At 53.0% G+C, this 18,486-nt stretch overlaps 6 protein-coding genes across 6 annotated transcripts; 4 read left to right on the top strand and 2 right to left on the bottom strand.

Moving 5' to 3' along the window:
- The first annotated feature begins 1,867 nt into the window (after positions 1-1,867).
- Positions 1,868-3,790, top strand: P168DRAFT_114152 (casein kinase 1 family protein). The gene is made up of 5 exons (XM_024832577.1): positions 1,868-2,129; positions 2,187-2,259; positions 2,312-3,335; positions 3,451-3,588; positions 3,660-3,790. Exons 1-4 carry the CDS (start codon positions 2,118-2,120, stop codon positions 3,461-3,463), a joined length of 1,122 nt encoding a protein of 373 aa, XP_024695153.1. The 5' UTR covers positions 1,868-2,117; the 3' UTR covers positions 3,464-3,588; positions 3,660-3,790.
- Positions 3,791-4,870: 1,080 nt separating this feature from the next.
- P168DRAFT_288495 (phosducin family protein) lies at positions 4,871-6,268 on the bottom strand. Its single transcript, XM_024836799.1, has 4 exons — positions 6,151-6,268; positions 5,895-6,077; positions 5,446-5,804; positions 4,871-5,352 (listed from the first exon to the last, which is right to left on the bottom strand). Exons 1-4 carry the CDS (start codon positions 6,186-6,188, stop codon positions 5,192-5,194), a joined length of 741 nt encoding a protein of 246 aa, XP_024695152.1. The 5' UTR covers positions 6,189-6,268; the 3' UTR covers positions 4,871-5,191.
- Positions 6,269-6,476: 208 nt separating this feature from the next.
- P168DRAFT_265224 (coatomer subunit gamma) lies at positions 6,477-10,218 on the top strand. The gene is made up of 6 exons (XM_024834898.1): positions 6,477-6,864; positions 6,963-7,273; positions 7,348-8,314; positions 8,370-8,717; positions 8,770-9,585; positions 9,647-10,218. Exons 1-6 carry the CDS (start codon positions 6,789-6,791, stop codon positions 9,877-9,879), a joined length of 2,751 nt encoding a protein of 916 aa, XP_024695151.1. The 5' UTR covers positions 6,477-6,788; the 3' UTR covers positions 9,880-10,218.
- A 276-nt stretch (positions 10,219-10,494) lies between these two features.
- P168DRAFT_325415 (F-box domain protein) lies at positions 10,495-11,896 on the bottom strand. Its single transcript, XM_024840997.1, has 2 exons — positions 11,397-11,896; positions 10,495-11,324 (listed from the first exon to the last, which is right to left on the bottom strand). Exons 1-2 carry the CDS (start codon positions 11,768-11,770, stop codon positions 10,577-10,579), a joined length of 1,122 nt encoding a protein of 373 aa, XP_024695150.1. The 5' UTR covers positions 11,771-11,896; the 3' UTR covers positions 10,495-10,576.
- A 121-nt stretch (positions 11,897-12,017) lies between these two features.
- On the top strand, positions 12,018-17,103 carry P168DRAFT_309490 (aspartyl-tRNA synthetase). The gene is made up of 5 exons (XM_024839304.1): positions 12,018-12,246; positions 12,340-12,642; positions 12,689-13,409; positions 15,332-16,294; positions 16,349-17,103. Exons 1-5 carry the CDS (start codon positions 12,116-12,118, stop codon positions 17,024-17,026), a joined length of 2,796 nt encoding a protein of 931 aa, XP_024695149.1. The 5' UTR covers positions 12,018-12,115; the 3' UTR covers positions 17,027-17,103.
- Positions 17,104-17,241: 138 nt separating this feature from the next.
- Positions 17,242-18,293, top strand: P168DRAFT_288490 (Rieske (2Fe-2S) protein). The gene is made up of 2 exons (XM_024836798.1): positions 17,242-17,561; positions 17,623-18,293. Exons 1-2 carry the CDS (start codon positions 17,301-17,303, stop codon positions 17,878-17,880), a joined length of 519 nt encoding a protein of 172 aa, XP_024695148.1. The 5' UTR covers positions 17,242-17,300; the 3' UTR covers positions 17,881-18,293.
- The last annotated feature ends 193 nt before the right edge of the window (positions 18,294-18,486 follow it).

Raw genomic sequence — 18,486 nt, 5'->3', positions numbered from 1 at the left:
ATAAGATAAGACAGTAGATGATATAACCGGGTAGAGAAACCACGCCATAGAAAGAGAAAAAGACAGTGTTATTCGTTACTGAGGATAACCGAGAAAGAAAGAGAAAGATGTACATGCAAAAAGACGAGTGGATCCAAGCCCGTGGGAAAGCACCCACCGGACATCTGACAGGGATGACAGAATCGGAAGTGGAGATTTTTTAGTCTGCTGTCATTTGTGATGTTTAGTGGGTTACTGTTGGGTTGGGTATTATACCTATGTCTGGATATATCAGTCACGAGATGGATGGATGGATAGTTGGGAAAGGAGGTATGTTCAGTATTTAGGGATGTATGTACCCAATAGATGGAGTAGGTAGATCGGGCAATGATTGATTTATTTATTCCCGAGGTTGGATTTATATTATATGGAGGGAGGTGGAATTGGGATCATCCTGGCGGTGAAGTTACTATATATAACTGGTTGGGTATGTCCATGTTGTTTGATTGTTGATTGTTATACCTTGTACGGTGGATTTCATGAGTAGAGATATTAACTGTATGGGTATTCAAAAGGATGTGACTGTAGATTGATACACAGTGTATTCACTAATGAAGACCTGTCTATATATACACCTTGAGATAGGTATAGAGTCAACTGTTCATGAAATGAAGTTATGAGAGAGGTGTCATATCATACTGTAATACGGGTAATCAGCCAGCCCATCATCTGATGAGTGGTTTGTGCCCAATGTATTCTATATTCTACCTTGTATTTTGATGATATTTACTCTTGATATTAGCATTTAACTTGCTGGGGGAATGGAGGAAGTGTATATTATCTATATACTAGGATGATAATTGATATTAATTAATATGTGATGTGTTATGGACAGAATGAGTATATATTGGTTAGATGAAGTCTCATGATGAAGGTATTTGCCGCCCAATGTTACCAGTTGTATTACTGGTTGATATGATGTATTTTACTGTTTGTATTATGTCTACCTACAGTGATATCTGGATATTTCTTCACTAATAAACTCATTAATGATATCATAATTCAACTAATGATCATGACAGTAAAACGGTATATGTTATCAAAGATCGATCATACTACTCTCAAAGTGAAGAGTAGTTGAATATAGCTGAGACTTCTAGTCACGTAAGATATACTGTCATCTTGCAGAATACCCGTGAATCTGCATGATCAGGTATATAATACTGTAATCTACTACTCTCCTCTCCATCCTCACCAACTTCATCTTCATTTCTTTCTTCCTTCCATCCACCGCCTCCATTATCAAGGCTTTCCCCTGTCCTTGAGTCTCGCTTGATTTGGGTCTTCTTCTGCTTGTCTTGCTGTTTTGTTCTTGTTCTTTTCTTCAGTTCCTTTCTAGTTGATTCAGTCGATTCAATCAACCCGTTAAATCCATCCTCCCATCATCCCCTATCTTTTTCCCTCCATTTTTCACCCTCTCCGCCTTTTCGCCTTTCGCCTTCCCGGTCGGACTCTGACCGTCGTTTCTTCCCCTCTTACTCTCTCTCTCTCTCTCTCTCTCTCTCTCTTACTCTTCTGACTGCTCCTCTTTCTTGCCGCCTCATCCCCCCTCTCAAAGAAACAGTCAATCGACTTCATCCACTAGGTATCTCTCCCTGTTCCTTTCTTTTCTTTCCTTTTCTGCATTTCCAACCCCCCAACCCCCCCCCGTCGATTAGGTCGGTAGTTCCTTCTGGTCGTCTTCCTTACACCCGCATCTTCCACCCCCCTGCTTTCCTCCCCGTTCTGCCATTCGTTTCCCTGGCGCCTGGGATCGGCAGCCTTTCTTGCCCCCCTCAGCTTTGTTGCGGTGTTGCCAGCCTCGCTCGCTTCTTCCACCTCGCCTAAATCGACTTACGCGCCGGTGTTTGACCGTTGATACCTTGCTCTCTTCATTTCTTTTCTGTCTTTCTTTTCCTTTATTTATTATCGTTTTTCTGGAGGGCTCTTCATCCTCCCTTCCTCTCTGTTTCCCTCATCCAGTCTGGATCGGTTGACCTCGGGATTTGAAATCGTGATTCAGTGCTGACTGGCTTGGCTGAACAGTTTCTTGATCATCATACAGTCACAGCTGTTCGCTGTGCGTCCATTCGATCAACATGACCACCATGGTGAGCCCTTCGCCCTTCGGATCCCGGACGCCAGGACGACTTGCTGACCCGATGAAGGATTTGCGTGTCGGTAACAAGTACCGTATCGGCCGTAAGATTGGCAGTGGTAGCTTTGGTGATATCTACCTGGGTAAGCTGTCCTTCTGAGATATACCCCGTATAATCCCAGGCTGACTCTCTAGGCACCAACATCATCTCCGGTGAGGAAATCGCCATCAAGCTCGAGAGCGTCAAGGCCAAGCACCCCCAGCTCGAGTATGAGGCCCGTGTCTACAAGTCCCTCGCCGGTGGCGTGGGTATCCCCTTTGTCCGCTGGTTCGGCACCGAGTGCGACTACAACGCCATGGTCATCGATCTCCTCGGTCCCTCGCTGGAGGATCTCTTCAACTTCTGCAACCGCAAATTCTCCCTCAAGACCGTCCTGCTCCTGGCCGACCAGCTCATCTCCCGTATCGAGTACATCCACGCCAAGTCCTTCATCCACCGTGATATCAAGCCCGACAACTTCCTCATGGGCATCGGCAAGCGTGGCAACCAGGTCAACGTCATCGATTTCGGCCTGGCCAAGAAGTACCGCGACCCCAAGACGCACTTCCACATCCCCTACCGCGAGAACAAGAACCTCACCGGTACCGCCCGTTACGCCAGTATCAACACCCACTTGGGCGTCGAGCAGTCTCGCCGTGATGACATGGAGTCCCTGGGCTACGTGATGCTCTACTTCTGCCGCGGTACCCTCCCCTGGCAGGGTCTCAAGGCTGCCACCAAGAAGCAGAAGTACGACCGTATCATGGAGAAGAAGATGACCACCCCCACCGAGGTCCTCTGCCGCGGTTTCCCCAACGAGTTCTCCATCTACCTCAACTACACCCGCTCCCTGCGCTTCGACGACAAGCCCGACTACTCCTACCTCCGCAAGATCTTCCGCGATCTCTTCGTCCGCGAGTCCTTCCAGTACGACTACGTCTTCGACTGGACCGTCTACAAGTACCAGAAGAACGCGGCCATGATCGTCGATGCCAACAAGAAGGACAAGGAGGTCGAAGAGCAGCAGCGTCGCCAGGGCGTCGCCCCCAACGCCATGGGCGTCCCCGGGGCCGCCGTCAAGCCCGGCGCCATGTCCAGCCAGCGCCGCAAGGTCGTCGACCGTGGCGCCCTCGATAACACCCCCGACACCAACCGTGCTGTGGGAGGGAGTGACCGGATGTGAGTATCTTGAAACCTAGGTTCCGTTGTAGGGAACCCCTTTCCTCTGCGTGTGGTGCTTAAAAGACCGTCGTAAGAGGTCGACGTGAGTCCTAGAATCTGACTAATCTCATAGTCTTCGGCGTTAGGTTGCGTTCTGCTTCCAAGGTTGCTTCAGGTGCTTATCCGCCTACCGGTAGCCGTGCGAAGCGGGATGACGGGTACGGTGCTCAATGGTACTGAACGTGTTCTGTTCGGCTGCGATAGGGGGAACCATTCCTCGATCTTTGGTTGGGCTTTCCGTTGCCTATTCAACACCGTCCTTTGATTCGGAGCCTAGGAAAGCCTCATTCCTCATTCGACTGGCCCACCTTTTATTTCGCCGCCTGCAGCAAACCTTTTCGGACATTTATCCTTGCCTTGGGTCTTTCCCTTCCCTTTTCCTTTTGATGTTCTTTTCACTTTCCTTGTTTCCTTTTCCCCTGCATTCTCTGTTAGCCCATTAGCCCCGTTTTCGATCGTCTCCCGGTTTTTCGCCGTTTCGATCCGCCGCGTTATTGGTCCTGACTCGCCTCGCTCCTCCGTCGATTTTTGAAAGATCCTTCTCGTTTGATTGACTGGACTTGGTTCGGTTGATCTGCGTTGGGAGAGATTCGTACGATCCAGATCTTTGGGTACGTCAATCGCACAGAAGGAGCTTTGATGGCAGTTTCACAACGCTTTTAATGATGGCTATGTTACGTCTGGACTTTTCCGGATGCTGGTGACGCACTCGGACTCGACGCTAGTTCCGATGCTTATTTTATTGCCCAGCAGCCGGGAGAGCCAGATGGAAGGAGATGCAAAATTGAAACAGTCTGTTGGCGAACGAGATGTTCGCGGCTGTCCGTTTGGCCTTGGATTTTTCCACCGCCCAGTTAGTTCGGACCGTCTCGTTCGCCGATCTTCCTCTCCCTTCTTTACGTTCCTGTTTGCTTTGTTTTTGTTTGTTTTTTCCCAATTTGTTTTCTGGCTTGTGATGCATTCAAGGGGGAGATGAGTACGAGAGTACGACGGTGTGGGCATGTCGAAGGACGATCCTTGATTTTTACTTTCATTCTCGGAGGTCTCGCGTGAGAATTGCTGTTGTCTCCCACCAAGGGGGCACGGATGGTCGACCGTTACGCGGGCCATAGGCAATCAGCGGTGATCTGAGGGGTGCAGGGGGTCCTCGACGTGTGGGTAGGGTAGCTTGGCGACGGAAATTGGCTAGGGTCGCTTCCGGGGTGGTAGTAATGCGTCCAATGTTTTGTGTTCTCGCGTGATTTCAATCGCTACGTCTTTCTCTGAATGTGCATGGGGGTGGTATCTTGGTGACTGCACGCTGGTGAGACCGTCGGACGACCCGGTGGTTGAGCCTGCGAGCTGGTCCCTTGAATATTGACCCGTACAATACATCTGCATCATTTTTCCCAATTGAATTTAACATGTAGATGTAGGACTAGTACGTAGTTCGTATGGAGTAGTGAGCAGTCTAGGTGATTGTTTCATGTCCTTGCAATTTACAAATAGAGTTATCTTATTTCATTGTTCAAATGTTCAAATATGTAAATGCCTGTGGAATGACCTCAACCCGCCTGATGACAACTTTCCAAGCCGGACTAAGCTTTCCGTAACAACAGTAGATAGCGTCCAAAGAACAAAACAAAAAGGAGCAAAAATACAGAATGAAGAAGATGGAAACAACCAAAAGGGATATCAAATCCGGCTGATTCTGTATGAGGTCGTCATAGGGGGTAGGTAGTAGTATGTAGGTAGGTATGTATGTATTCATGGTGTACAACACTTCATCCTCTCTCTCTCTCTCTCTCTGTGTGTGTGTGTATGTCGTATCTTGTCTAATCCCAATCGTCGTCGTAATCTTCGACCTCAGGCTTGGGGTTTTTGCTAGCACGGAGGCGGTTGGGGTGGTTGTCTTCGTCGTCGCTGTCGGCGTCTTTTTTCAGACGCATGTCGCTTTCTTTGATGGCGCCTAGGTCGAGGAGCATTCTTTCGAGGTCTGTATTATTCGTCAGTTATTTGCCCTTTTTCTTTCTTTCCACCCTGAATATAGGACGAAGAAAGTTTGAAGAAAAGGAAAAAAAGAACATACCCTCCAACCGAGTCCTCACCCCCCCCAACTCCTTAAGCGTAACCATCTGCTTCCGAATCTCCCCATCCTTGTACACCAAAATCGTCGGCGTATTGCGGTCCGGATACCCCTCAATGCACATGTCCCCGCGGATCTGGCAGAACTTGAGGTCGCCGTACTTCTGCGCCAGCTGGCGCCACAGCTCGGTCAGCAGGCGGGACTCGACGTTCTGGCTGGCGGAGGAGGTCAGGTTGACGAGCACGAAGGTCTTTTGGGACGACTCGGTCACTTCGCGGCCATAGTCGACTTTTTGGAGCGGGTAGACTTGGTTGTGGACGGAGGTTTTTTGGAGGGTGGAGAGTTCGGCGAAGCGTTTTTGCCTTGGATTTTCGGTATTGTTAGTGTTGTCGTCCGTATTTGGTATATGTCATGTACTAGATATGATATAGGAAAGTAAGAGGCAAGGATACCGATATTGCTCTAAGAAAGCTTCGTCCTCCTCGTCTTCGAGCTCGTCCAACTCGTCGAGGTCTTTGTCTTCGAGACGGTTTTCGTAGGCCTTGCGCTCGGCTTCGACGAGAGCTTCCTGGATAAGGGGTTCCGGGTCCTGGGGCTTTTCGGGGATGATGCCCTTTGAGCGAAGAATGTCATTCCTATTAATAGTGAGTATACGATTTCATTAGGGGGGATAATGGAGGGGTGGAGGGGTGGAGGGGGGATACGGACCACTCTGTGTCTTCGGTGGGGTCGACTTCGACTTGCATGTTGCTGTATTAGGGGTTCAATGGAGAGTAAAAGTATCCAACTATAAAGTTGTATAGTTGACTTCAGAGGGGGAATGTTCTTTGTCAAGCTGTTGATATAATGATGATGATGCATGCCGCATGTTTGCCCTGTTTGTCCGTCTGTTTCAGCCACAGGCGGTGAGCTGTGGCGTCGTGGCTGGAGCACACCTTCCCGAAGCGGAAAACACGGGCAGATTGCAGGCTGAGGCCACCTGGACTCAGATTATTGTTGTTGTTTCCCTTCGTTCGACCTTCTCCCCTGTTCATTCGCTCTTCTTGCATTGGCTTCAGACTTGATATCTTCTTTGATTCTCCTTTCCCTTACTCGACCTGCTTCATTTCTCCTTCTGGAAGGATAATGAGGCCGCGGTAGTCGTTTACACCGCCTGCGAAACTACTCCCAATCCTAACCCTTTTATTATACACACCTGCTCCAGTCTGGCCCGCCCGCCCTTATTCTCGACTCCCCCCCATACTACCCTCCTACCTCCTTCGACCAGGGCTCCCTCCTTTCTACTCCCGTCGGATTGCTGTTGATTGCGTGTGCCTCTGCTGCGGCAATTCTTGCAGCCGGTCATCATGAGTTACATGAAGAAGGATGAGGATGCCGACCAGACTATGATCAAGCTGGATCGGACCTCCGTATTTCAAGATGGTGAGTCGTCTTGCTCCCCCCTCTCCCCGGCCAATTCCCCCCCGCGCAGCTCCCTCTTCAGATCATAGCTAACAGATCCCGATCTTTGTGTACTACAGCTCGATTGTTCAATACCTCGCCGATTTCCCCCCGACAATGCCGTACCCTGTTGACCAAGATCGCGGTCCTCCTTTTCACCGGCGAGCGGTTCCCCACAAATGAGGCCACGACGCTCTTCTTCGGCATCTCCAAGCTGTTCCAGAACAAGGATCCCTCGCTGAGACAGATGGTCTACCTGATCCTGAAGGACCTCGCCGGGACCGCCGAGGATGTGATCATGTCGACCAGTATCATCATGAAGGATACCGCTGTCGGGAGTGACGTCCTCTACCGAGCCAACGCCATCCGTGCCCTGTGCCGTATTATCGATGTATGGTTTTGCGCTGAGATTCCTTGTCCCAGTCAATTGAGTAGAAGAGCTGACGCGGAGGCATGACGTGATAGGGAACGACGGTGCAAGCGATCGAACGACTGATCAAAACCGCCATCGTGGACAAGACCCCCTCGGTTTCTTCCGCCGCCCTGGTCTCCTCCTACCATCTCCTCCCCGTTGCGCGCGATGTGGTCCGTCGGTGGCAGAGCGAGACCCAGGAGGCCGCCTCGTCCTCGAAGCAGTCGACCGGCTTCCTGGGCTTCGGTGGCAGCGCCCAGCCCCATGCCATCTCCCAGTCGAATTTCATGACCCAGTACCACGCGATCGGTCTCCTGTACCAGATGCGCGCCCACGATCGCATGGCCTTGGTGAAGATGGTGCAGCAGTACGGCGCCGCCGGCGTCGTCAAGAGTCCCGCGGCGCTGGTGCTCCTGGTGCGGTTAGCGGCCAAGCTGGCCGAGGAAGACCAGGGTCTGAGGAAACCGATGATGCAGATGCTTGATGGCTGGCTCCGACACAAGCATGAGATGGTCAACTTCGAGGCCGCCAAGGCGATTTGCGACATGCGGGACGTCTCCGACGCCGAGGCCTCGCAGGCCGTCCACGTCCTGCAGCTGTTCCTGTCCTCCCCGCGGGCCATCACCAAGTTTGCCGCCATTCGCATCCTCCACAACTTCGCCTCTTTCAAGCCGCATGTCGTCAACGTGTGCAACCCCGACATTGAGTCCCTGATCTCCAACTCGAACCGGTCGATCGCCACCTTCGCCATCACCACCCTGCTCAAGACGGGCAACGAGGCCAGCGTCGACCGCCTGATGAAGCAGATCTCGGGCTTCATGGCCGACATCACCGATGAGTTCAAGATCACCATCGTCGAGGCCATCCGCACTCTGTGCTTGAAGTTCCCCAGCAAGCAGGCCGGCATGCTCTCGTTCCTGAGTGGCATCCTGCGCGACGAGGGCGGCTACGAATTCAAGCGGAGCGTTGTGGAGAGCATGTTTGATCTGATCAAGTTTGTTCCTGACAGCAAGGAGGACGGTACGTTGTTTTTCTTGGTTGAAATTGAATCTAGCAGTACTAATCTAATATCCAGCTCTCGCCCATCTCTGCGAGTTCATCGAGGACTGCGAGTTCACCAAATTGTCCGTCCGGGTTCTCCATCTCCTGGGTGTGGAAGGCCCGAAGACCTCCCACCCGACCAAGTATATCCGCTATATCTACAACCGGGTGGTGTTGGAGAATGCCATCGTCCGTGCCGCTGCCGTGACCGCCCTGGCCAAGTTTGGCGTCGGCCAGGAAGACCCCGAAGTGAAGTCGAGTGTCCACGTCCTGCTCAGCCGGTGCCTGGATGATACGGATGATGAGGTCCGCGACCGTGCTGCGCTCAACCTCCGCCTGATGGCCGAAGAGGACGAGATGGCGAACCGCTTCATCAAGAATGGTGAGTCTGAATACGCCCCCAAAGAGACACCCATGTAAGCTGACCGCCGCAGATTCGATGTTCTCCCTGTCGACGTTCGAGCATCAGCTGGTGATGTACGTGACCTCGGGCGAGAAGGAGAACTTTGCCACCGCATTCGATATGGCAACGATCCCCGTCGTCACCCAGGAGCAGGCTCTGGCCGAAGAGCGCACCAAGAAGCTCACGACCGCCACGCCCACGCTCAAGGCCCCGTCCACTGGGCCTCCCAAGAGCAAGGCCAACGGCGTGGCCGAGGCCGCCACCGCGGCGGCCACCCAGAAGTACGCCGAGCAGCTCATGCAGATCCCCGAGCTCAAGGAGTACGGCACCCTGCTCAAGTCTTCGGTCCCTGTGGAGCTCACCGAGAGCGAGACCGAATACGTCGTCACGGCCGTCAAGCACATCTTCAAGGAGCACATCGTGGTGCAGTACGATATCAAGAACACTCTCCCCGACACCGTCTTAGAAGACGTGACCGTCGTCGCGTCGCCCGCCGAGGAAGAGGTCCTGGAGGAGGAGTTCATCGTCCCCGCCCCCAAGCTGGCCACCAACGAGCCGGGCATCGTATACGTGACGTTCAAGAAGGTCGATGGCGAGCACAGCGTTCCCGTCACCTCGATCACGAATCACCTCAAGTTCACCAGCAAGGAGATCGACCCCACCACCGGGGAGGCCGAGGATGAGGGCTACGAGGACGAGTACCAGGTGGAAGATCTGGAGCTGACCGGAAGTGACTACGTGATTCCCGCGTTCGCCGGCAGCTTCGACCACGTCTGGGAGCAGACCGGTGCGAACGGCGAGGAAATCAGCGAGACCCTCCAGCTGAGCAACATGAAGGGCATTTCAGGTATGGACATTACCCCCTCGCTCTCTTTCTTTTACCGTCCCGAGCTAATGATATACAACAGACGCCACCGAACAACTCATCTCCACGCTCTCCCTGCAACCACTCGAAGGCACCGACGTCCCCCTCAGCAACAGCACGCACGCGCTCAAACTCTTCGGCAAGACAGTAACAGGCGGCCGCGTGACCGCTCTCATCAAGATGGCCTTCTCCAGCAAGACGGGCGTCACAACGAAGATCACCGTCCGGGCCGAGGAAGAAGGTGTCGCCGCGGCTGTCATCGCATCTCTTACTTAGAATTTCCATTAAAGACGAAAAAAAAAAGAAGAAAACGATGGATTGGTGTGTGGCATGGGGGTTGCGCGCGAGTCAAACTGTAAATTGATGTTAATGGAGAACATGTCTGTCTTGTCTTGTTAGGAGGCGCATAACTATTTTTTCTTTTTCTTTACTTTATCCCCCCCTTTTTATCTTTTTTTATCTATTTATTTTATTGTGTTCCTTTTTGTCGAGATGAGTCCTGGTTATATCTAGGCGATTGGACTTTGAAGTTTGAGTGGTTTGCCTTTGTCTTCGCATTGTTGTTTTACTTTTTCAGCTATAAAGATTTCCAATTTCAATATTATTTTCTATAACTATATTGATGTCAGACTTTATTTATCTTTATTCTTTATTTGACTTATTCATTTTGTCTGATATCCTGTTCTCCTGTTGATGAGGAGTGAGTGTCCTATGATGAGATAGAGGTAGGGGATTGGTTCCCAGTGTCATATAGTGAACCATCCTCTTATCCTCTTGACTAGGTCATGGTTGACTGTCTTGCTGACAGCACGGGAGAGCCTTAATCGACATTAGAGAATCGTACTCTGGTTTATACAGGTGTAGTGATTCATCAATATATGTACATATATCGTCGCTCATCTCGAGACCTATCGGTAGATGCAATGTCTATAACTAGGTATATATATGAAAAAAAAAAAACAAACAAACCTCATTACACATAATACACACCGCATACAACGTCGTCTTTGCCTGACGGAGCCCGTTCAGTAAGAATAGTATCGAGCTCCTCGTCAGCTATGATGCGCTCGTCGGTGCAGAAGCGCTCCGCGAAGCCTATATTCTGCAGATTCACCAGTCCAGCATGCAGGGCAGCGATCAGGGCTTGCGTGGAGAAGCCTAGCTCTGGGTCGCTGAAGGGGTGGTCGAAGACGAGTTCCTGGAGGGCAATGGGGTGCGTTTTGTCGGTCAGGAGCTCGAAGAACATGTCGTCGACGAGGTCGCCGGGGACGCAGAGGTAGGTGAGGTCTGGGAGGAAGGCCGGGACGGCGTTGATGGACTCTGGGTGGAGGCCGCGGTTTGCGCAGGAGATGGTGAGTCGTCTGAGGGTACGGCCGAGCTGGGGACTGCTCATTAGGCTGCCGATGTGGTTGACTGAGAGGTCTTGGCAGTTTTTGAGGGTCAGGCTGGTGAGGGAAGGGGGCCAGGCGAAGGTGGGGATTGTGAAGGGGGAGAAACGGCCGCTGAGCTGGAGGCGATGGAGGCGCGGGGGCCAGGGGATTGATTGGGAGGTTGGGGAGAGGTCGGTGAGGTTTGTTGAGCGGGGGAGGCGGACTGTGGTGAGTTTGGGGAGGTTGTTGAGGGCTTTTTTGAGGTTGGTGAAGGGGATGGGGTCGCCGACGAGGGAGAGGTCGAGGTAGTGCAGGTTGGTACATTTTGATAGTGCGGGGAGACTGTTGGATCTGTATGTAGAGCAGAATTGGCGTCAGTGGGATGAAGATTGATTGTTGTCGATTGGGCAGAAGGTCACTGACGAGAAGGAGAGACTGGGGGCCACGAAGGACTCCAGGTTGGTCTTGATGCGGCCCAGGAGCCGCGCTGTCAGACTCTTGCTGCTCTCGTGCACGAGGCTGCCCAGGTCCAACCGGTGGACGAATTCTCCCAGGTTCAACTTGCTCTTTCGCTCCCCGAGGGGCGGCGCGACCGTCCGGGTGAACTTCGCGAACGACCGGCCGGTTTTCAGTCGGGGCTTCCTGTAGAGAAACGACACCGCTGCCGAGTACCACTGCTGGGAGACCAAGCAGCATGCATAGAGAGTGCTTTGACGCTGTGTTTCACCGGAGGATCCGGCGGCCAAGGACACGATGAGCACGACGATTTCTGTGGGGAGATAGATTGAGTTCGGCATGGCGGGCGATCGGGGTGGGGAATGCCATTGTAGGATCGACTGGGGGTGGTGGATGAAGAATTGGACAGGTCAGAAGTGGATGGACGAATCTAGAGAAGTATCCATGTTGTTCGCAATGGGTTGATTGATTGTGGAGAAAGAAAAGAAGAGAAGATCCAAGAGGGGAAGAAATGACGGACTTTATCGATAAGGAACGGACTATTTATACACGATGATATCACCCGCTCTTCCCGCCAACTTGCCTTGATCTCAACTCCATCGTGTCCTATCCAACATCGTCGTTGTTTGCATGGTTTCCCCTCCCTCTTTTTGATCTATAACACCCGCTACATACAATAGAATATAATGCGTCCTCAATCGCTCTGTCGCCCCTTTGGATTGCTGCAGCGCGCCTACGTGCGTCCGTTTGTCGCGAGCCACGGTCGCCGTGCCTTGAGTTCAGCGCCTCAGGTCCCCGACTTTGCCTTTGCTTTTGAGTGAGTTATTCTTCTTGTCATTATTGTTTTTTGATACTATAGTATTCTGTCATTTTTAAGTTCCTCTGGAAACCCTATGCTTACACAACGCAGCATCGATGGCGTCCTCCTCCGATCGTCTAAGCCCATTGCCGGTGCGGCGGAATCATTGAACATCCTCAAGAACCAAGGCATTCCCTTCATCCTCCTCACGAATGGCGGTGGAAAACATGAAACGGAGAGAGTGGCGGAGATCAGCGAAAAGCTCCAGGTGTCATTGGACCCTTCAGTCATCATACAAAGCCATTCGCCCTTTGCGGAATTGGTGCGCGGGCGGAACGAGCAAGAATCTTTGGAGAACAAGTGTGTGATGGTCGTGGGGGGCGACGGTGGTCGTTGTCGCCAGGTGGCAGAACAGTATGTCTTGAGCAACAATGCACGAGCGATTGCTGACCTAGCGTAGATACGGCTTCAAGAACGTCGTGACCCCCGGCGACATTTTCATGGCGAACCCATCCATCTGGCCCTTCTCCAAGGGTTTCAAGAGTTACTACGAGACCTTCGCCCGGCCGCTACCCAACCCGCGAGACCCCAACGATCCCACGAAAGGCCTGAAAATCGACGCCATCTTTGTCTTTAATGACCCGCGCGACTGGGCTCTGGACACGCAGGTTATCATGGACGTCCTGCTGTCCTCCCAGGGCGTGATGGGAAGCGTCTCTGACAAGAACGGCCGCACCGATCTCCCCAACCACGGCTTCCTGCAGGACGGCCAACCGCATCTGTACTTCTCCAACCCCGATCTGTGGTGGGCAGCGGCCTACCACCTCCCTCGCCTGGGCCAAGGTGGCTTCCGCGAAGCCTTGGACGGAGTGTGGGCCGGGGTCACCGGTGGACCCAGCAAGGGGGTTGAGCTGAAGAAGACCGTCATCGGGAAACCCCACCAAGGAACGTACGAGTTTGCTGAGAATCAGCTCCTGCGCAACCGTGCCCGGACTTTCAAGTCGGACTCGCTCCCGCCGATTCGGAATGTGTATATGGTGGGCGACAACCCGGAATCGGACATCTGCGGCGCCAACACCTATCGAAGTCACCATGGCAGCAAGTGGCACTCGATCCTCGTGCGGACGGGCGTCTATAGCGGTGGGGAGCCCACGTGGGTCCCCGAGACCACCGAGGACAGTGTACTTCGGGCGGTGGAGTATGGCTTGAAGTCATCCCAATGGAACGCCTCCAAGACTTGAAGCGCCATATAGCGATAAGCTAGCATTTGCATGGATACGGGTGAAAGATGTTGCATTATATACATATTAGACCAGTTCCTCTTAACCAGATATACCAATTGACCAATGTTTCCCCTGAAAGAACAGAGTCCAATAATATCATCATGATTGAGATCAGTCGATAGTCGGAAGTTGTAGATTAGGCACGACCTTGTTGAGATCTGCACAAACATCCGTCCAGACGCGGCGTGAGAATGCCTCCCCATCTGCGCCGTCAAGCAAAGGGGCACCACTATGCAATATTAGCCTATGATCATCCACCCGAGAACCTTGGTAGACAAACCAAGTAATCTGACCCTCGGAAAGGAACTTCCCATGAGAGTCACTCTCAGCGCCCCTCATCGCATAAACCAAAGAGTCGCTTCCATCCTGAGCCGACCGCGCCAGCGTCTTGCGCCAGACAAACATGATCGCCCGCAGCCACAGCGGGAAGTCGTCAAAGAAGTTCGTGTCCAGCACACCGGGACAGACTACATTAGCGATGACGTCGGTCGCCGGTACTAAAGTAGCCAGATGCTGGACGAATGCATTCATGATCAGCTTGCTGTTCTGATACTGGCGGAACCGGATGTGGATGGCCGGGTTATCCAGATGGTCGACGATTGATGTGCCGTCTGGGATGGGCCTCTCGGTCAGCGAGTGGCTGGCTTGGGAGTACGATCCGACCATCGTTAGGCGGGATGGTCTCTGTCGGGTTTGCGCTGTCGCGCGCAGCAGAGGGAGAAGCTCCAGGGTGAGGAGGAAGTGCGAGTAGCAGTTAACTGTTGTGGTTTAGCGGTTACTTGGGGATCGGGATAATGGGAGTGCCGAGTATATACTACAGTATATACCATACTGTAAGAATCAATCTGTCAAACTCACCCTGCATCACCCTCTCATGACCACTGAGACTCGTCTCAAAATCTCCCATCGTAGCTCCCGCATTACAGAGAAGCACGTCCAGCTCGCGCACATCCCGTTTGACCTTCTCCGCAAATCGGATGGTCGACTGGTAATCATCGAGATCCAGCTCGAATACCTCAATCGCCGCTCCACTGTTGGCTTCCCGCACACTGGGGTCGTCTTTAAGCCCCTTTACAGCGACCTCACCTTTGGCGACGCTGCGGACGGCGATGATCACTCGCTTCGCGCCGAGAATCAGACACTGGCGCGCCGTTTCATATCCAAGGCCGCTGTTCCCCCCGGTGATGAGGACTGTCTGGCCGTCGAAAGCCATTATTGGTGCAGAGAGGAGTATGAGTTTACTCTGTAGTAGGTGTGAGTCTAGCCCTTTCCATCAGACAATAGGATTGTTGATCGGACAATACTTTGCGGTTCTCCTCACCAGAACACGGAGTACGACTGACCCTAATTTCCTCGGCGCCTCCTAGGCGTCCATTGAGCCCCGCTGTTTTTAGAAGATCGGCGCTTAGCGTATAACCACTAGTGGAATACGAGCAAACTTCAGGCTGTATCTAGACGATGGTTATCGGAGTATGGAAAAGTTAGGGTTGGAGTGTATTTTATGTAGCGGTATAACGGGCAACTCTAGTGCTTAGTCACATTCATAATGTTTTATCCACCAAAACAGTATTCCTTAGGCATATAGTGCACGTGACCTCAACTCCCCCCTCTTAGGGTTTAGGGCATGTGGATCATCCGGCGGGGTCACAGGGCGTGAGTCGAAGTTGTTCGGACGGATGAACGAAGTGAGCTTCGAGGATAACAGCCCATCCATTGCCCTCGCCCATCCCTCTGCGGTCTTCCGTCCCCATATTTTCTGCACACCCAACACATCTCATATAATCACCATGGCGGACGCCGAATTGCCCACTCGCCCCAAGCCGGAGGAGACCCCCGCCGAGCAGCCCGCCGAGGGCGCGGAGCAGACCAAGAGCGCCAGCAAGAACGCGGCCAAGAAGGCCGCGAAGGAGAAGGCCAAGGCTGAGAAGGCCGCCGCTCGCGCTGCCCAGGAGAAGGCTCAGGCCGCTGCCGCGGACGCCAACGATACCGCCAAGGACCTGTACGGCCCTCTCCCCGAGAGTGAAGACGTCCTCCCCGCGACGCGATTCACCGAGATCAATGACGAATACTACGAGAAGGAGGTCACGCTGGTGGCCCGTGTGGACAACGCCCGTGTCCAGAGTGCGAAGCTGGCGTTCCTGATGCTGCGACAGCAGGGTCTGAAGCTGCAGGCTGTCATCGCGGCCGCGGAGCCCATCTCGCGCCAGATGATCAAGTACACGGGTGGGTTGAACGTCAACTCGATCGTCCAGGTCACCGGTATCGTCAAGAAGCCCGGCGTCCCGATCGCCTCGGCGTCGCTGAGCAACCACGAGGTTCACATCCAGAAGGTCTACATGATCTCCGAGGCGGCCCAGATGCTCCCGATGCAGGTCAAGGACGCCGAGAGACCGCCCCCGGAGACGACCGAGGAGGGCTTCCAGGTCGATGAGTCGGGCGCCCCGATCGTCACCCTCAAGACCCGTCTCGACAACCGGGTGCTTGACCTCCAGACCGAGACCAGCCAGGCTATCACCTGGATCTCCAGCGCCGTCGCGGAGCTGTTCTCCGAGTACATGATCAAGAGTGGATCGCGGTGGATCTTCACCCCCAAGCTGGTGGGGGCCGCCACGGAGGGTGGTAGCGGTGTCTTCGAGGTCAAGTACTTCAAGCGGAACGCATACCTGGCGCAGAGCCCTCAGCTGTACAAGCAGATCTGTATTGCCGGTGACATGGAGAACGTTTTCGAGATTGCCCCCGTGTTCCGTGCGGAAGACAGCAACACCCACCGCCATCTGACGGAGGTGAGTTCGCTCGCCCTTTTCTATCCTTCCCGGTACTGACTGTTTTCCTTCTAGTTCGCCGGTCTCGATTTCGAAAAGACCTTCCGCAACCACTACCACGAGGTCCTGGAATTTGCGGAGGACCTCCTCGTCTTTATCCTCACCCAGCTCAAGGAGCGCTACAAGGATCAGATCGCCGTCATCCAGAAGTCCTACCCCAACGCGGGTGACTTCAAGCTGCCCAAGGACGGCAAGGCCCTGCGCCTGAACTACATGGACGGTGTGGCACTGCTCAAGGAGGCCGGCGTCGACGTGTCGGAGCAGGAGCGCTTCGAGAACGACTTCTCGACGGCGATGGAGAAGCAGCTGGGCCAGATCATCCGCGACAAGTACGACACCGACTTCTACGTGCTGGACAAGTTCCCCATGGCCGTGCGACCCTTCTACACCAAGGCGTGCCCCCAGGATGCGCGCTTCTCCAACTCGTATGACTTCTTCATGCGCGGCGAGGAGATCATGTCGGGCGCTCAGCGTATCAACGACATCAAGGAGCTGGAGGCGTCGATGACCGCCAAGGGTCTCAACCCGCACCAGGAGGGCTTCGAGGACTACCTGAATGCTTTCCGACAGGGCTGTCCGCCCCACGCCGGTGGTGGTCTGGGTCTGAACCGCATTGTCATGTTCTTCCTGGGACTGCCTAACATCCGCCTGGCCTCGTTGTTCCCGCGTGACCCCCAGCGTCTGCGTCCTTAAGCGTATCTCCGTAGATAGGATGTGGAATAAACTAGATATCTGCATGGATTAAAAGAAAATTAACGGGACATTTGAACATACTACTACCATAATATTCTAGAGTCCATCTCAAAGAGTAATACGGCCGAGACCCTTATCCGATTACATAAGATCCGAGGCATCGCTGAAAAATAATCATGGAACGGGGCCTGTCAACATAGCACTACTTTACTCACTCTTACTCCTATTAAAATAGAGAATATTCCCAGCGCCGTCTTAGACAGCACCCCGCAACATGAACATAAGCATAAACCCCTTCAGACGACAAGCGGACGTAGGCTGGCGACCAGTAGGCCTAGCCTCATCGTTCCCCGACCTCAGTCTAGACAAAGACGCCTACCGAATAGCGCCCCGATGCAAAGCCTTCCACATCCCTCAGAAAAACGACCCCTCGAGGCCCGAAGCGCCCGTAGAGGCAGATCTCGACAGCCACGCGGACCTAAAAGATCAAGTCCTCGTATTCAAATACAAGGGGAAATTCCACGCCATTGACCATGTGGGTTGTTGACACCCCGCGATAACACATCTAGATCCCAATTACTGAACGGTGAAAACAGCAATGCCCGCACTCGTCGTTCCCGCTGTCGCAGGGGAACCTCTTTGATATTGAAGATTTCGGAATCACGCTTAGTGCGGGGATTACGTGTCCTAAGCATGGGTGGGCTTTTGATATCCATTCTGGGGTGGCTGATCGTGGGAACTATAAGCTTAAGGTTTGGGAAGTTCAGCTGCGAGATGCGAAGAATTCGACGGGTGAGAAGTCTGAAGGTGCTGACCAGGAGGTCTGGGTACGGCGCAAGCAGCGGATTGGTTGAGTCTCTCTTTTACCGACTGCGATGCGAATTCGGTTACCTTGGCTGAGTGTGATGAGTGCGAGATCGTCCTTGATGGGATCCGCCCTTGTGATGTCAGTTGAGAGTGTGAGGGTGTGAGGATGTCGTCCCTGCGGAATGCATGCATATTTGACAGTACAGTGTCTGTCGGGCCCTCTTGCGCTCGCTTGTGCATATACACCGAGCATCAACGCCGCCTGATGCAGACTCACCGGCGCCGTATCTATCGGACGTCAATACGTTCAAAAGGACGGATATTGGCATTGATGTTCACTGAAATTTAGATTTACCTACATAGTAGGTAGAGAATGACCGCACATGAGTATGTACATAATGATAACCAATAGACTGTGGGGCTGTTGTCCCTGTGGAGCTGACTGGATGCTGATACCGAAGAAATGCTTTCTCCACACTACAAGCTATATGCTGGAAAGAACTTACTCTTATAGTCTTTCTACATAACATCCTGGTATACAATATGCTCTGCAGGGCTGTGCAGCGTGCGATGACGAGTATATGCGCTATCAGATTCCCCGGAACACTACTGTATTCCCCAGTAGCCTGGTTTTAAATTTAGACGCTCGTGAA

This window comes from Aspergillus campestris (assembly GCF_002847485.1).
Source record: "Aspergillus campestris IBT 28561 chromosome Unknown P168scaffold_3, whole genome shotgun sequence".
Taxonomy (NCBI): domain Eukaryota; kingdom Fungi; phylum Ascomycota; class Eurotiomycetes; order Eurotiales; family Aspergillaceae; genus Aspergillus; species Aspergillus campestris.
Note: the sequence above shows the minus strand (reverse complement) of the source record. Positions and strands in the feature narration are given on the sequence as shown.